Source organism: Epargyreus clarus, unplaced genomic scaffold (genome assembly GCF_041222505.1).
Source record: "Epargyreus clarus isolate Ecla_fem2 unplaced genomic scaffold, WU_Ecla_fem_2.2 ptg000034l, whole genome shotgun sequence".
In the NCBI taxonomy this organism is placed as follows: domain Eukaryota; kingdom Metazoa; phylum Arthropoda; class Insecta; order Lepidoptera; family Hesperiidae; genus Epargyreus; species Epargyreus clarus.
The window spans coordinates 1,652,513-1,670,811 of NW_027332239.1; the positions used below are offsets into that span (position 1 = coordinate 1,652,513).

Below are 18,299 nucleotides of genomic sequence, written 5' to 3' on the forward strand. Positions count from 1 at the left end.
TTATTAGTATTTTTTTACGAATAAACGGTATTATATTGTTGTAGGATGAACCAGTTCAACCTAATAAGGCTATAGACAGCAACTGCGTTATATTTCCGACTACTTCTTCCACCGAAGTTCTAGTAAGCTTTAAAAAATGAATTAATTATACTTAGTTTTAAATCAATCATTCAGCTTTTAATATCAATAATGAATAATATTGTTACAGGACATACCAGGCACTACGATAAAGATTGAGCCTACCTGTATTCCATCACCAAGCACATCTTCTGTAAGTGATGTTGTAAATATTTTGCAGAGCAGATTTAACTGTATATTTTTTATTAGTATTTTTTACGAATAAACGGTATTATATTGTTGTAGGATGAACCAATTCAACCTAATGAGGCTATAGACGGCAACTGCGTTTTATTTCCTACTACTTCTTCCACCGAAGTTCTAGTAAGCCTTAAAAATGAATTAATTATACTTAATTTTAAATCAATCATTCAGCTTTTTATATCAACAATAAATTATATTATTACAGGACATACAAGGCCCTGTGGTAAAGATTGAGCCTACTTGTCCTCCATCACCGAGCACATCTTCTGTAAGAGTTCTTGTAAATATTTTGCAGAGCAGATTTAACTGTATATTCTTATTTGTATATTTGTATTTATTTTACGAAAAGAAGGTATTATATTATTGTAAGATGAATCCGTTCAACCTAATGAGGCTAAAGACAGCAACAGCATTACATTTCTGACTACTTGTTCCACCGAAGTTCTAGTAAGCCCTAGAAAATGAATTAATTATACTTAAATTTAATTCAATCATTCAGCTTCTTAAATCAATAATGAATTATATTGTAACAAGACATACAAGGCCCTAGGGTAAAGATTGAGCGTATCTGTCTTTCGTTACCTAAAACATCTTCTGTCACCGTTCTTGTAAATAATTTATAAAGCAGCTTTAATTGTATATTTTTATTAATTAATATTTTTTCTTTACGAATAAAAGGTATTGTATTATTGTAGGATGAACCAGTTCAATCTAGCAAGGCTACAGAATGCTACTACATTACACCGCCGACTGATTCTCCCAAAGAAGTTTTGGTAATTCGTAGAAAATAACTTACCTATACTTAATTTTAATTCATTTGTTCAGTTTTTTTAAATCAATAATCAATTATATTGTTACAGAACATACAAGGGCCTATGGTGAAGGCTAAGAGTACCTGCTTTCCAAAACCGAAAACATCTTCTGTCACAATTATTGTAAATATTTTGCAGAGATAATTTAATTGCGTATTTTTATTAATAGACTATATGTTTCAGTATTATGTTTATTGTTTCAGAATTATATCAATAAAAGGCCAATACCTGCTTGTAACCCCGTGCTTGACTCACTGAGGATAAAGAAACTACGAGAAAAGATAATGAAGCAGGACATCCGTTTAAGAGAAAAAACTAAAAAAATTAAAACTTTACAACAACAAGCCAGACGCCTCAAAAGAAAGAACTTGTCCCTTAAAAAAATTATAAACAAATTAAAATCACCAAACTTCAATGACATAGATTTAGATTCCAGTTAACCACTTTTTACTCTTTTCGAGTCATTCTCTGAGTGCTCTGACATGAGGTTCTTCAAGAAAGGTGCAAAAAGAGCTTTTCTTCAAACCCAACGATGCATTGGCGATTCCTCTGGTGTTGCAAATATCCATAGGCGACGGTGTTGCAAATGTGAATCAGGTAACCTGTCTGCCTCATGTCATCATCATACATTAGATATACATACAAAAAGCTTACTATATTTCTGGAATACATTTTGTTGGAAGAAAAGAATTGGTTTTACTTTCTTGTTAGAAAAGCTTAATTCAGTACATCTTCTGACATCAACTGTCGCCGGTGGACATTTGTAATCAACCCCAGATATAATTAGATTCCTATCTGAGGTCGGCCACAAATGCGCTGCTACCCCGAGGACTAAGTTGCAATGCCTCTGAAAAGTATGTCTCCTCCTCCTTACCACACCCTTCAAATCAAAGCTTCGAAGCTCTTAACGCTGTTGTTAACAGGTAAAAATATATATGATGGGATTGCCGCCCAAGTCGAAATACAGAGGGTCCTTCCACCTTAAAATATATATACAATACTGTTTTACAAGCCTTATATAATTATTATTGCCCATGGATATAAAACAAAATATAAGTACCTAAACCAACAAATATTATGCCTTCGGTTCTGGTAAAGTGTTACTATTTGCACTGGCAACTTTTTGAATGAAATGTCAACATAACCTAACTGTTGCTGTCATATTATTGTTCATTGTCACAATATACAATATATGTCAAATTGGTTGCTTTCGAATTGTTTTGCAACTTGTTTTTTTTTTAACTTTTATTTATTCCTAGTAAAAGTTTCATAGTAGGATAATTCTTACACTTAAAATAATAACAGTGAATTACAAAAGTTGTAGTAATGGCTGACAGCGACGAAAACTTGCATCGTTTGGAGGGAACGTCTGCTGACGCTCCTGGCGGTCTAATTATCAAAAAGAAGGCAAACCCGGAGGAGTTTAACTTCGTGAAGCCTTCGTTACTCGGCTTGGACAAGTTAGCAGCGGCTAAGAGGAAGCAGAACCGACTAATTTCGTTTCAAAACGAAGAAAACGATGGTGAAGATGCGTACAACAAAAGCTGTGCCTCGAGCACACGGGAACGGAAATACAGGAAACATAATGAAGAAACGCCGACTTACACGGGCGGTCTGTCAGAACAAGCTCGAGAGAGAATGTTGGAGAGATTACAAAAGTACATATTCGTATTTTTTTGGTTTCTTTCCTAAACATGTCACAATATATTTTGCCGTTGTATATTGAATGTACTTTGCTGAAGTTATGCTACTTATGTTTGTAAATATATTTTCTCAAGTAGATGAATTATTATAAAAACTAAAATCCCAACTGCTCGCCAAATATAGCCTGTGTGACTCGCACAATTTATATGAATCGAACGACATTAATTTCTTACAATGCAGTAAACATCATCAATTAATGTGAAATACATACATATGCTCAAAAAACATTACTGTCCACAGTCAATTAAAAAGTTGGATGTGACCTTTATATTTTATCTATTCATTCAGTAACTAATTTTAACAGTGCATCAATATACATGTCTGTATAAAGATGCTATTGCTCTCTTGTGGATTTCATGCTACTATATGTACTACACTTTCTACAACATTATAGAAGGAAAGCATGTAAGCTAGTCTAGAATAAGACAACATTTAGCAATCAATAGTTTATATAAAATTAATTTAAAATCCTTAATGTTGAAATTGTTTTTACAGAAAAGACAAAGAGCTAAAGGGAGTCCACAACTCCACTAAAGAAGAAAAGAATACCCGTTCAAAAGATGATGAAGATGACCGTCTATATAGATCTCGTTATGACAAGCGCGACAGAGACAAGGCTAGAAGAGATGATGATGGAAAAGAAAGGGATAGATATAGAGATGACAAAGACAGAAGGCGGGATTCGGAGAGGAGGGACAGGGACAGAGATAGTTATAGACGGGATAGGAATACTGATAGAGACAGCTCAAGGAGGAGTTATTATGAGCCAAGGTTTAAAGATGAACCTAGTAGTCCGAGGTATTGTTTCAAAAATTATTCTAAAGTACATATTCTATTATTTTAAAATAAGTTATTATATAAAAAAAATTAAGGCTCAAAACTAAGTTAGCCCAAAAGGTTTACTATAATGGGTTACATACTAAACTTATTTGATAAACTACAAAATAAATTAATTTAAAGAAAGCTATGTTTTTGTTCTTATTGAAATAGTATAAAATAATTCATCAATTGAAAAGAATTAAACCTTACAGTTATGTTACATGCCTGTATCAATATCTCATATCCGTGTTATGTGAGTAAGTAACATGTGAGAGTTTCAATCAAATCAAATCAATTGTTTTATTCCAAAGCGGTTCTTTACAGAGCACTTTTTGAATGTTTACCACTACTTCACAAGGTGTTTTGATATGGAGAGAAGAACTTTTTTACTATTAGTATAAAAACAATTTGTATTCCAGCATAAAAGTACTGAAGCCAACTGACAAGACAGCTTGGGATGATGATGACGAGGACACAAAGACATCTGTACGCAAGTCCAGTTGGGACTTTCCTACACCTCTTGCAAAAGACGGGCCAGATCGATCACAGAGAAGTGACCGGAGACCTACCAGAGATTATAAAGGAAGACCATATGATAACACTCCAAGGGCCACACCACACAAGTAAGATTACCATTCTGTTTAGGTTTTACTATTATATTTAGTTTGTGAAATCAGTTAATGATTATATCCAATTTTGCTAGAGACAATTACAAATTTTACTAGAGTCCAGGGTCACATCTCGCTAAATAATACTGTCTATTAACTTTCTAAAATCCTAAAATGTAAATTGATCTAAAAATTGCAACCCTGCAAAAATATAATTTGTTTCTGAAATTTATATCCATTTAAGGAAAGATGATTCACTCAAACTTCCTCCTGAATATTTGTAAGAGTATGATAAGCCAAAATTTAATTCAATAATGATTTAATTTTGTTTCTATACAGATTATATGCTTTTTTATTTATTTTAATTCTGAAAACAAAAAAAGTTTAAAAGTTTCATAACTTTTTATAAAATTAACAGATGGGTCAGTTCACGCCGTGCGGTTGATGTGGATGATCCAGATTGGCAAGAAGCTGAGAAGAAACTGGACAGAGCCTGGTATAATATGGGCGAAGGTAAGATCACAAAAAAACATTTTTGGTTGAAAAAAATTTATTTACACTTACAACATAAAGAAACAAATGGCAGAATATATGCTGAAACTCTTCTGTACCACCGTCCTACTTATCCCTGCCTTTCTCTTCGAATTTATTCATCATCATCATCAGCCCATTACTGTCCCAGCAGTGGGACAGTGATGGGCATGGAGCTCCTGTCTGAATGAGAAGGACTAGGTCATAGTCTACTGCGCTGACCAAGTACATATAGGCAGACTTTTTTTAGTCTTCGGTATGCAAGTTTCCTCACAATTATTTCCTTCACCATTTAAGCAAATGATCATTAATTTCTAATACGCACATAATTTTGAAAAATCAGAGGTGCCTGCGATTTGACTCGGACCTTTCAATCAAAAGGCTGAGTTTTTTAACCACTTGGCTATCACTGAATTTATTATTACTCGTATATCTATTCACTACTAAAATTGCATATACATAGATAATTCTATGTATGGATCAAAAATCATCTAGGATAAAGAAATAGATATAAACCATACAACAATTTAATATAAATTATCTACACATTATAAATAACTAGATGGCGTTGTACAATTTCCTGAATGACTCTAACGATGTTACCATGTAGCTTGTATAAGTACTGAGAGAGCCTTTTCAACAATGAAACGCATCTGTGATTGACTTCACAGAATATTTTTGTAATAATATGCATTTCATAAGCATTAGTAAAAATTACTCGCTCCTAACAAGAAAATGTAATCTTTTTACCATTGTAACTGTCATCTGTTTTCGTGTTTGAAAAATATTAAAATATTAAACGATATTTCTTCGTACTTTTTCTTAGATTTCGTGTCTTAACTGCGCACGTCGGTATTGCTCCGGGTAAATCACACCATGACAGCCATTACAATTCTGTCAGCCGTTTAAGTCGCTTAATGGCTTCCTTCAATTACAAGGGGGTGAGATACCTATACTTATCTATGGTTTTAGGTGAAGCAGACGAATCAGATCCTTTCGCGGGCACAAGCGCGGAGTACGTTGCGAAGAAGGAGGAGCAAATAGAGAAACGTCGCAACCGCAAGGTGTCCGCCGCGCGCCAGCAGATAGACAAGGACAACGAGCTGTGGGAGCGAAACAGAATGCTCACCAGCGGTGTGGTGCACTCTATCAATATTAATAATGATTTGGATGAGGTGAGCTGTGTTGTTTTTTCTGTTAACCTTTATTGACCTGGATGTTAAATTGATCGTAAAAATCTTTAAACTCTGATGACGGTTAGCAATTTAAAGAGGAATCATGTAGCACAATTGTAATATATTGAACTCCACCTTTGTTAGATTGACAATGAATATAAGGTTTGATTTTGGATATGGGACTTTAAAAACATCATTATTTTAGCGTGCTTAAAACGTGATGTGATCATTACTTATAATGTTTTGTACGAGACATTACGCTTTGTATTTCAATATTAAAACTCTGTTTTGTAAATTGTTGTGTGCCAAATTCCCTGACTGGCACATTAATTTTATTCCTAAGATTTAGGAAGTGTGTAATATTCGGATTATAAATGTGAATTTGTTAATTTACAGGAAAGTGTTGACAGAGTGCACCTACTGGTCCATAATATTGTGCCACCATTTCTCGATGGTCGTATTGTATTCACGAAACAGCCAGAACCAGTTATACCTGTAAGTATACACTAAACTATTGAAACTAAAAAGTTAAAAATGTTTAAAAGCTAGATAAAAATTTGGCTAGATAACAATTTAATATGAGGCTGTTAAGAACCAGAGTAGCCTAACTACAAAAACTTGATTTACAATATGGAGAAAAGTAAAATGCGACGCGATTCATTTCTTTATTCAGAGCTGACTAGCAGTTTTACGTGGACTATATAACATGTTTAATTACGAAAACACAGACAGGTCAAAAATCATTAAAATGCAGTTAGGTCACTCCGGTTTTAACAGCCTCATATATCACATAAGTAAAATAAATAAATACTAGAATGTATCACAGTACAGTACATTCATTGCTTTTTCTAATATGCTTTTTCTGCTTCCATGGTTCTAGGTAAAAGATCCCACATCCGATATGGCTATCAACGCTCGTAAAGGTTCAGCTTTAGTGAAAGCTTTCAGAGAACAAAAGGAAAGACGCAAGGCGCAAAAGAAACATTGGAAATTAGAGGGGACCAAGATTGGTATGTTATTTTTGTATTATGAAATTGAATTGAATTGATTACCATTAGGTAGACCTAATGGTATATAGTGAAAAGTTAATATATCAAGTGGACTACTCATTTTGGGCATATATTATGTAATCAACCTGAAATATGGTTCTACCCGACTTCAGTGATGACCCATTGAAGATTAAGTTGCAACGCCTCATATAAGTATCTTTGTCATGTCACGATTTTAGGGTTCCGTACCCAAAGGGTACAAATGGAACCCTATTACTAAGACTTCACTGTCTGTCACAGGGCCCTATCTTTGGAACCGTAATAAGTAGACACTTGAATTTATTACAGAGGATGCATTATGGTGGCTGGTATAACACCAAATACTAAAAATAAAAAAAGTTGAAAATAAATGGGAGTCGCCGTACAAGAAACCACTATTACTCGACGTTTTTCGCTTTTTTTTTATTGAACTGTAATAGGTAGACAGTACAAATTTTCACAATGTATTTAATTCAGTAGCTGTTGTAATAACAAATACTAAAAATAAAAAAATATATATGAAAAGTGCGAGTTATACTTGCACTTGGCCAATTATTAAATGTGTACACATCTCATTTATCAACGCTGCCATATGACAGATAAGTTGGTGGTGGTGCTGCCATAGCCTATTAGGGGAAATTTAAGTGAAATAAAACAAATATGTACATTGTACATATATCTTCATAAGCTAAATATAAATGAAATCCTAACATCTCATATTACATGACACTTTCAGGTAATATAATGGGAATACAGAAAGAGCAAGAAGAGCTGGAGGATGGACCAACAAGACAAGCCTACAAGTATGCTGAACATTTGGACAAAAGTAAGAATATTATCAATTATAACATAGATTAGTAAAGATACTTCGCTGCCTTGAAATTGAATGAAGCCACAAACAGCTTATTTTAGTAAGTTCTTTTTTTGAATTCTTGACAAATAAAAACATTTTTAGAGAAAATTTACGAATAAATAACTAATATTGCATAATTTACGTAATAAATAAATAATTATTTCAAATATTTTAGTGACATTTTAGCACGGAGACGTAGCAAAACTTTTTTACACAACAATTTCAATTCTCAAAACTGGGTGCATTATCTTGTTAGGAGTGAGTAATCTTTACTAATCTATGAATTATAAAAAAAAATGTTTGTAATGATGGTATTTCTTAATTATTGAATGATATTGTTAAATTTTTCGTTAATTATCATAAGTCTTTAACCGACTTCCCAAAGGAAAATAGGTTATCTATTCGACACTTATTTTTTTTTTATGTATCTTCAGCGATTTTTTCGCGATGCCGCGACCGATCGACATGATTCAAATACCATTGTACGCGGCTAGTTTCACAGGGGGTTCCTTTTCGAGGAAATTTGAAAATATTCGCCAGTTTTCCCGGAAAATTGGAAAAACCTGATTGTGTGTTCAGTGACATAGAAGTCGGTTTTATTTTTTTTATATATATTTTTTTACTTAAGTTTATTATTACTGTTACAGCTGAAAAAGAAGTAGAATCCAAGTCTGACTTTGTGAAAAAGAAGTCGATAGGTGAACAGAGGCGGTACCTCCCCGTGTTCGCTGTGCGCGAGGAGTTGATGCAGGTCATCCGGGAGAACAACGTCATCATTATTGTCGGTGAGTACTTTGTTATTCAAAAGATATAGATATAACTAGCTGACCCGGAAAACGTTGTGTTGCCATATAAATAGAAAAATATTAAGGGTGAAAAACCCTTATCACTTAGTGATTTATTGAATATTTACGTTTGTGTATCTGTATTATTTCAAATAAAGTTATTTTAAAAACAAATTATTGGTGAGTGGATTTGTATATGTGTGGGATAAAATGCGAGCAGATTCAAATTGTTACACATTTTATGTCCTGCCATATTAATAGCAATATTAATTTAGTATAACTGATAGATATTTTTAACATGTAAAAAATAAAGGTAGTCTCCATGTATTGGTTCTTAAACATTATTTGTATTGCTCTAATAATGATAATAGTACAAACAAGAGTCAGCCTTGAAGTAATAAAGTGCCAATTAAAAAGTAAAAAAATGGTCAAGTGTGAGTCGGGGAATTTCAGATGATCAAGACTTTTGGGTCATTTGGTTATACGTGTATTTGTGCGCGTCGTTCATGTAGTAGCCATCGTTCCATGAGTTACCTGGAGAATTGGTGACGGGTATTTTATCTAATTGTTACATGACATTTAATTGTAATGTATGTTGTCCCAGGTGAGACGGGCAGCGGCAAGACCACCCAGCTGACGCAGTACCTGCACGAGGAGGGCTACAGCCGGCGCGGGAGCATCGGCTGCACGCAGCCGCGCCGCGTCGCCGCCATGTCCGTCGCCAAGCGCGTCTCCGACGAGATGGGGGTCAAGTTGGGTGCGTTGCTCTGGTTGAGTGTGTTCAGGCGAGCCGGGCGCGGCGTACCACCCAGCTGACGCAGTACCTGCACGAGGAGGGCTACAGCCGGCGCGGGAGCATCGGCTGCACGCAGCCGCGCCGCGTCGCCGCCATGTCCGTCGCCAAGCGCGTCTCCGACGAGATGGGGGTCAAGTTGGGTGCGTTGCTCTGGTTGAGTGTGTTCAGGCGAGCCGGGCGCGGCGTACCACCCAGCTGACGCAGTACCTGCACGAGGAGGGCTACAGCCGGCGCGGGAGCATCGGCTGCACGCAGCCGCGCCGCGTCGCCGCCATGTCCGTCGCCAAGCGCGTCTCCGACGAGATGGGGGTCAAGTTGGGTGCGTTGCTCTGGTTGAGTGTGTTCAGGCGAGCCGGGCGCGGCGTACCACCCAGCTGACGCAGTACCTGCACGAGGAGGGCTACAGCCGGCGCGGGAGCATCGGCTGCACGCAGCCGCGCCGCGTCGCCGCCATGTCCGTCGCCAAGCGCGTCTCCGACGAGATGGGGGTCAAGTTGGGTGCGTTGCTCTGGTTGAGTGTGTTCAGGCGAGCCGGGCGCGGCGTACCACCCAGCTGACGCAGTACCTGCACGAGGAGGGCTACAGCCGGCGCGGGAGCATCGGCTGCACGCAGCCGCGCCGCGTCGCCGCCATGTCCGTCGCCAAGCGCGTCTCCGACGAGATGGGGGTCAAGTTGGGTGCGTTGCTCTGGTTGAGTGTGTTCAGGCGAGCCGGGCGCGGCGTACCACCCAGCTGACGCAGTACCTGCACGAGGAGGGCTACAGCCGGCGCGGGAGCATCGGCTGCACGCAGCCGCGCCGCGTCGCCGCCATGTCCGTCGCCAAGCGCGTCTCCGACGAGATGGGGGTCAAGTTGGGTGCGTTGCTCTGGTTGAGTGTGTTCAGGCGAGCCGGGCGCGGCGTACCACCCAGCTGACGCAGTACCTGCACGAGGAGGGCTACAGCCGGCGCGGGAGCATCGGCTGCACGCAGCCGCGCCGCGTCGCCGCCATGTCCGTCGCCAAGCGCGTCTCCGACGAGATGGGGGTCAAGTTGGGTGCGTTGCTCTGGTTGAGTGTGTTCAGGCGAGCCGGGCGCGGCGTACCACCCAGCTGACGCAGTACCTGCACGAGGAGGGCTACAGCCGGCGACGAAAGGAAATATGTTTTAACAACTACTGCGACTACTACCACCCGCTTCCTCTACCACTCCTTTTTTTTCAAATATTGAATGACCTGATGGTAAGTGGCTATTGTCACCCATGGACATATGTAATCAATTCCAGATAAAATAAAATTCCTAATTGAGAGCAGCGACAGATGTGTTGCTACCGCTAAGAAAGTAAGTTTGAATGTTTTAGATAAATATATCTGCTCTACAATTCTCTGCAACCTGATGTTTTTAGGCAGAAAAAGGTGTGGCGGTGGTGCCTCCGGAGTCGAACCACGACAACAATAAGAACAACAAGTTCTACCAATTACCAATCTTCATTACATCTATATTTCAAATACCAATAAATCATTTATCTAATACTACTCTATTCTCTCTAATCGTTTATCTACTTATCTTTAGGCGAAGAAGTGGGCTACGCGATCCGTTTCGAAGACTGCACGTCTCCCAACACGGTGATCAAGTACATGACTGACGGCATCCTACTACGGGAGGGTCTTCGCGAGCCCGACCTCGACCACTACTGCGCTATCATCATGGACGAAGCCCACGAGAGGTCTCTGTCAACCGACATGCTGTTTGGCTTGCTGAGAGAGGTGAGTACTTTCTATTCAAACTGTAATACAGTTTATTTTATTATGTTTAAATTATTTTCAGGTATGCTTGGCATAAATGTGTTTGGAGTCTAATTTTTCGTACAAACTTTTAGCGTTAGGTGCAGAATGTTGTAAGGTTGCTCTTTGTGACATCCTTTTTAAAAGACAATAAAGGATTAAAAAATATATATTGTAATATAGTTTATTAATGTAAGTAGAGCATGGTTTAAATAAATAAAAAGAAAAACTCATTACATTTATAGCCCTATATACCAATGTCATATAAAACGTAAATTTTCGTTGTCAATTTATTAATGAGTTTTTATGATGATATATCACGTTTTCGCCACTTGGATTCATTAAAGTATTCAAAGTGTTTATAGATTGAAACATATACTAATTAACCTAATTGGTACATATGTTACGGTTATTTATTCCAGAAATACGGTATTTTGATTACTAAACAATTTTGTTTATGTTTAACATTTTATACTACAGCGGAACGTAGTGAACTGAACGTTCTCAAAATCAAAGAAAGATTAAAGGAAAAATGATGAACTGTACCTAGAATGTATTTTTCATCACGTAAAGAGATAAAAGTAGTTTTTAGGGTTCCGTACCCAAAGGGTAAAAACGTAACCCTATTACTAAGACTTCGCTGTCTGTCCGTCTGTCACAGGGAAACATCTCTGGAACCGTAATAGATAGACACTTGAAATTTTACAAAGGAGGCATAATGGTGGCTGCCATAACAACAAATACTAAAAAGAAAATAAAGTCGAATATTAAAGGGGGTGTCCATACAACAAACTGGTATTTTTCGGCATTTTTCGATCTAACTGTTAAACCGTACTAGTAAGACAGTTGAATTTTTTACAATCCGTTTACTACTATAACTACTATTATAATAAATACAAATAAGAACAATAAAACATATTTTAACAGGGTTATTTTATAAAAATAAGTAAAATATAACATGAACATTTGATGGTACCGAAGCCTCCATGTGCGAGTTCGACTAGTTATTTCGTCTCGAATTATTATTGAAGTCATAGTGATGATGAACAAATTTATACTATGTAAAAGATTCAACTGAGGGCGGGAGACACGGAATGATAGTCGGTTGGTACTTGCACAAAAGCGTGTATTCATAAAGACGGCGTAAAGCGGACTGGCGCGGCGAACGGGGGAACGAGCGAACGAAACTCGCGGCGCCGGAGACGTAGGTAAAGGCGCGAGCGAACCGATGCTATATAAGGCGGCGTTACAGTCTCCCCCTTTTGACCTAGTCAGGTGACCTCACGACAGGTCAAACACCAGTAAAACTTACGCGACAGGGTTTTTACGAGGACGACCGCGCGGTCTTTTAGGACATACAGGCTCCGGCTGATCGTCCTGACGAGCGTGGTATCGACGCAGATCCCTGGTGTGGTACTTCCCCAAAATTTCGTCAGGTCTACCACAACGAGACAAGATGTATGTAGTTGGACTAACCTTCTTAGTTATAACATACGGACCATCTTGCCGTGGGGCGAGTTTTGAACTGAACCCCTTACTAGTACTACTTAATATATGACCGCGTAACAAGACTAAGTCACCTGGAACATAACCCTCGGCGTTTTGACGAGTCTTGTCCTTAACGCGTTTCCTCTTATCTTGCTCATTCTCGATGCTTTCCTTAGCATCTGAGAGAATACCGGCTAGCTTGAGCAAATAAGGCGTGATCTGAGGGACATAATTCTCGGTCTCAACTATCGCTCGAAGGTCACTTTGAACAGAGATGGGCGAACGCAATTCCCTGGCAAAAGTAAGAAAGGCAGGAGTCTGCTTTGTTGCTTGGGTCAACGAAGTATTCAAAGCGAACCGGATAAACGGCAAAGCTTCGGCCCACTGTCGGTGCTCCTTCTCAACTAATATGGCGAGTTGGACTTTCAAATCCCTGTTCTTCCGTTCCACGGGATTAGCTTCTGGATGGTACAGAGGTATCAGATTTTGTTTGACTCCCAGAACAAACATAGCGTGCTGCATGACATCGGCTACAAATTGCACACCGTTGTCAGAAATCATACGCCTCGGAAGTCCAAACCTCATGAAGACTTCATTGACTAATGTTTTCGCACAGATCATGGCCGTGGCCTCGGTGAGGGCAAAGAGTTCCACCCACTTGCTTGTGGTGTCCTCGACTATCAGGATCCACCTCTCACCTAGAGGTCCTTTGGGTAAAGGCCCAAAGAGATCGACGGCGACAACTTCAAAACGCTGAGCCGGAACTGGTGTTTGGAGCAACCCAGCTGGTTTCACATTGCTCGGCTTGTAGCGTTGACATTCTACACAAGTCTTGAGATATTCTGTTACATAACGACGCATCCCGGGAAAATAAAAACGTTCGGCAATGCGGTGAAGAGTTCTCTCTATACCACCATGACCGGAAGTTGGAGAATCATGACATTCCAACATAACCTGTTTCCTAAGGCTTTCAGGAACGACGAGCTGCGGTTCTTCGGTGTCAGCCTCGATGTACCTGTACAACACTCCTCTAACAAGGTGGTATCCTCTTTCGGTCCACGTTTTAAGAGCTACTTCATCTTTTCCTTCCAGGTCTTTAAGGATCTTCGAAACTTCGGGGTCATCGAGCTGAGATTGACGGACGTTCGTCGCATCCCATCGAGGTACCTCTACGATAACTGTACATACTCCACAGGACTCGCGAGTATCCTCTTCGCAGGGCGGTCGACTCAGCGTATCCGCGATGACGTTGGCCTTTCCCGGTGTGTAATCGACTTGAAGATCGAAAGACTGGAGCTTCATGGCCCATCGTACCAATCTACCGGTTGGTGACTTCAGGGTAAGTAACCACTTGAGCGGTTGATGGTCGCTGGCAACACGAACTGGATGTCCATCAATATATCCTCGGAACTTCTCACAAGCCCATACGACGGCAAGAGCCTCCCGCTCGGTCGTTGAATAATTACGTTCTGCTGGCGTGAGAAGTCGGCTCGCGTACTCAATGGGTTTTTCTTCACGTGATGACTCCCCCTGGAGCAAAGCGGCGCCTAAGGCGTAATTGCTGGCATCAGTGCGGATAACAAACGGCAAACTATAATCCGGTTGGGCGAGTATTGGCGTTGAGGTGAGTAACCTTTTCAGTTCTGTAAACGCATTGACTTGTGCGTCACCCCAGATCCAAGACTGAGCCTTTTTGGTGAGCATCGTAAGAGGCTGTGCGACCTTCGAAAAATCTGGCACGAATTTCCGGAACCAAGAACAGGTCTGCAAGAAGCTCTTGAGATGCTTTACGGATGTAGGTTCTTTCATATCAGCTATGGCCTTGATCTTATCAGGATCAGGTGATACTCCTTGAGGCATTATGATGTGACCAAGATATTTCACACTCTCCCGAGCAAAAACACATTTATCCCGGTTGGCTCGGAGATTGAAGACTCTAAGACGGTCAAATACAGCACGGAGATCCTCAAGGTGTTTCACGAAACTGTCAGAAATTATAATAAGGTCATCGATATAACCTAAGACTGTGGTGTTTTTGAGAGAAGAACCCGAACGAAATCGGTCAACGAGGCGTTGAAACGTCGCGGGCGCATTTCGTAAGCCAAAGGGCATACGTTTGAAACGGTGAACCCCAAAAGGTGTGACGAAAGCGGTTTTATCCTGGTCGGCTTCTCGAACACACACCTGCCAGTACCCGGCGCGAAGGTCTATCGTGCTCATGTAACAACTCTTACCGGTGTACTGCAGTAGGTCGTCGATGATCGGCAATGGATAGGAATCACTCTTGGTGACGGCATTAAGCTTTCGATAATCGACGCAGAAACGGTAAGTTCCGTCTTTCTTTGGAACGAGTAATGCTGGCGCAGCCCATGCAGACTCGCATTCTTCAATAATGTCTTGCTGTAACATCTTCTCGAGCTCGGCTTCCATAATAGCCCTCTTAGCTGGAGTGAGGCGATAAGGAGGAACTGCAATGGGAGGATGATCACCCGTTTCTATTCGGTGCTCAGCAAACGGTGTTGGACCTCCCCCTTCCTTAAAAACGTCTTCATACTCCTGAAGTACTTCAGCAAGTGTTGTACGCTCACCTGGTTCCAACATCGTACCCTCGTCTGCCCTCAGAAAATCCGCGGAAGCACACCCCATAAGACTGCGGAAAGACTCGCAGTGCAAGCGGTGAGTAACATGAGGTCGATCAGCCGTGAACCATGTATTACGATGCATGTTAATAGTAATGCGCGCTTTGCGCAAGAAATCGATGCCTAGAAGAGTTTCGTTGTTGACGGCGTGCGGAAAAATAACGAAGGTGGTAGGTATTACTACATCAGTTCGATCGAGCCTTACCTTTACATGTACTAGTTTGACATCCAGTGTTTGAACGACTCCGTCCGCGAGCTTCACTGACATGACACTATCGCGAAAAGGTAAATTTAGCCTTTGGAATAGTGCATAAAGTGAGGCTCCAGCAATGCAACGCTTGGCAGCCGTGTCAACTAAACCCGTACCGGTATTACCACAAATCTCGATATAAAGAATGGGACGGCCCTTACTAGAATCTGAAACACGCGATTCAGTCGGTCGCCCCGTCCGCAAAACCGTTCCGCTCATAGGCAAACATGCATAAGTAGGTACAACATCATTCTTAGATACATTATTATTATTACCGTTGAAAGGTAACTTGTCTTCCAGAGGCAAAAGTTCGCGAGTAGGTATGTTATCACAAATTGAAGACTCAAAATCATTAGCCTTGGACGCTGTCGGCATGCGTTTGAGTTTCGACTCGGACCGTGAAGACAAGTGTCCTTGAACCTTACACTTTTTCAAATTTCTTTTACACATTTTATCTTTTGTAACATTACGAACATAAACAGAATCATGATTTAAACGATTACAAATAGAAACATCACCCGAACATTTGCAACCCGAGTTAGAGTTCTGTAAAACATTAATGGACGCGAAAGAGTTACATTTTACGCAGTTAGGACGGATAACACCTATTCGACCGCAACCGTAACACGAAATTTGAGAACCGGACACTTCACTCTTACTTTTAATTTTCGGACACAAATCGCGCGAATGTCCCGATTTACGACAATAAACACAGAAAAGTTTACCTGCACTCGACGAAAGTCTTACTACTTTAGTCGTGTCGTCACTCGTAGAAGTAGCGGTCAGCACCGGCGCGTTTGATGCGTTTCCCGCGCTTCTAACCGACGCGACGGCCGGCGGCGGCGGCACGCTCGCACAAAGGGCGGGCGACGGCGCGGCGGCGGTCAAAGTCGGCGGCGGCGCGCTACAAAGGGCTGGCGGCGGCACGCTTGTATTCAAAGCGGGCGCCGCAAAGCCGCGCGCGGCGAACGAAGGGAGCGTTTTCTTTTGATACACATGAAAACCGCGCAATGTACCGACAGTACTTGGATACGCTGGCGCTTCATTGATGGTGTCCTCTATGTGTCTGGCTTTACTTATCAAATCTTCGATGCTGTGAACGGATTCTCTACTGACACGTTCACGAATTATGTTGTTGAGTAAACCGTAAATCATATCTAACTGTATTCTTTCTTCGATGGTATAGGGTAGTTTCGCCATCAGAGCACGGAGGCGAGTCACGAAGACCTCTGCACGTTCGGAGCGCTGGTCTGACGCGAAGATGTCCCTAAAAATCTTATGCGGAGGCCTAGGAGCTCCATACATTGAACGTAGGCGCTTGAGTGCGTCGTCCCACGATGCGATCGACGCTTTAACTCCCCTGAACCAAACAGCGGCCTCTCCCTCTAGGAGCATCGGAAGGCCACGTAGTGCATGGTCGTCACTGATGTTAGTGCACTCCTTGTACACACATATAGCGTCGACGAATGCTTCTACGACTTCTGAGTCCTGCTTTGATCCATTGAAACGAGCGGTACAATTCGCGAAGTTTCCAGTCTGAACCATTGATGACATGCCTGGAGACGTAGGGCTGGTAGAGCTCTGGTTGAGCGTGTGCGAGTTCAGAATAGATTCAATAAGCTCACGATTCGACTGAGCTTGAGCTCTGGCGAACGCTGACAACAACGGCTCCAGCCGATCCTCGTATGACGAGTCCAAATTCTTGTCAGTGCCCTCTGCACTGTCCAAGGATTGTCTCTTACGACGTGGTCGAGGCATGTTTAAAACTTAACACTTAACACAAGTACACGAACACGATAAACTATAGTCACAAACGTGTCAACACAGTTGAACACGATCGTTAACACTAAATAATTTATGAATGTGCGTTCGAAAAATCCTTTAGATGCCACGAGTTGGGACGCCACTGTAAATGATTCAACTGAGGGCGGGAGACACGGAATGATAGTCGGTTGGTACTTGCACAAAAGCGTGTATTCATAAAGACGGCGTAAAGCGGACTGGCGCGGCGAACGGGGGAACGAGCGAACGAAACTCGCGGCGCCGGAGACGTAGGTAAAGGCGCGAGCGAACCGATGCTATATAAGGCGGCGTTACAACTATTAATAAAACCAATTATTAACGTAATATTGCGTCCGCAGCAACGAATTAATAATAAGGCGTGCTTAACTAGCCGCGTCGTATTACTATATATAATTGTGATACGAATCCCACGTCTATGTAGGCCAAAGATTAATTTATATACCTATTTAGTTACGGTCCATTGTTCTAAGTTTAATCTAGGTTAGTGTAATTTCTGTAATCTAAAATGTCCTAACGAGCTAGTTGATAATTGGGCAATGATTATTTTAATTGTGACTTTAGGACACAATTGCAGTGGCTACAATCCACATAGTATTATAATATAGTTCTACACATTGTAAAATATCTATAAATAAACAAAAAAATCCTGATAATAATTAAGATATGTGCTTAACTGAAGGTCAAACCCTTTTGCCTGCGATCCATTAGATATCACATGGTTAGTCTCATTCATGTGAATTTGTAATCAACACCAAATAGCATTGGACATTGGAGACCCACTTAAAGTCGACGTTAATTGAGACTAAATTGGAAAGTCACGTGCAAGTGCCTCAACCATACCACACCCTTAACCAGAACATAACATCAGTGTTTCGATGGTTGCTTCCACAATGAAACTAGATACTCCTACTACTGCTTATATATT

At 40.7% G+C, this 18,299-nt stretch overlaps 2 protein-coding genes across 12 annotated transcripts in view; both read left to right on the forward strand.

Moving 5' to 3' along the window:
- LOC140756122 (uncharacterized) overlaps positions 1-1,690 on the forward strand; it is a 163,286-nt gene extending 161,596 nt beyond the window's left edge. For 4 of the 10 annotated variants that reach the window (XM_073091550.1, XM_073091554.1, XM_073091553.1 and 1 more), the window contains 7 exons: positions 45-122; positions 209-283; positions 364-441; positions 527-601; positions 1,017-1,094; positions 1,182-1,256; positions 1,337-1,690. In XM_073091550.1, coding sequence (XP_072947651.1) covers positions 45-122; positions 209-283; positions 364-441; positions 527-601; positions 1,017-1,094; positions 1,182-1,256; positions 1,337-1,573 — 696 coding nt within the window. In that variant the 3' untranslated portion in view covers positions 1,574-1,690. The remainder of the gene's footprint in view (positions 1-44; positions 123-208; positions 284-363; positions 442-526; positions 602-1,016; positions 1,095-1,181; positions 1,257-1,336) is intronic. The other 6 variants (XM_073091557.1, XM_073091560.1, XM_073091551.1 and 3 more) reach the window with 5 other exon arrangements.
- Positions 1,691-2,271: 581 nt separating this feature from the next.
- Positions 2,272-18,299, forward strand: part of l(1)G0007 (ATP-dependent RNA helicase l(1)G0007) — a 123,203-nt gene continuing 107,175 nt past the window's right edge. The window contains exons 1-11 of one of the 2 annotated variants that reach the window (XM_073091219.1): positions 2,272-2,791; positions 3,333-3,635; positions 4,076-4,279; positions 4,683-4,777; positions 5,768-5,970; positions 6,367-6,465; positions 6,851-6,980; positions 7,735-7,824; positions 8,499-8,636; positions 9,241-9,393; positions 10,983-11,176. In XM_073091219.1, the coding sequence (XP_072947320.1) occupies positions 2,460-2,791; positions 3,333-3,635; positions 4,076-4,279; positions 4,683-4,777; positions 5,768-5,970; positions 6,367-6,465; positions 6,851-6,980; positions 7,735-7,824; positions 8,499-8,636; positions 9,241-9,393; positions 10,983-11,176 (1,941 nt within the window). In that variant the 5' untranslated portion in view covers positions 2,272-2,459. Of the gene's footprint in view, positions 2,792-3,332; positions 3,636-4,075; positions 4,280-4,682; positions 4,778-5,767; positions 5,971-6,366; positions 6,466-6,850; positions 6,981-7,734; positions 7,825-8,498; positions 8,637-9,240; positions 9,394-10,280; positions 10,468-10,982; positions 11,177-18,299 lie in introns of those variants that run through there. The other variant, XM_073091217.1, reaches the window with a different exon arrangement.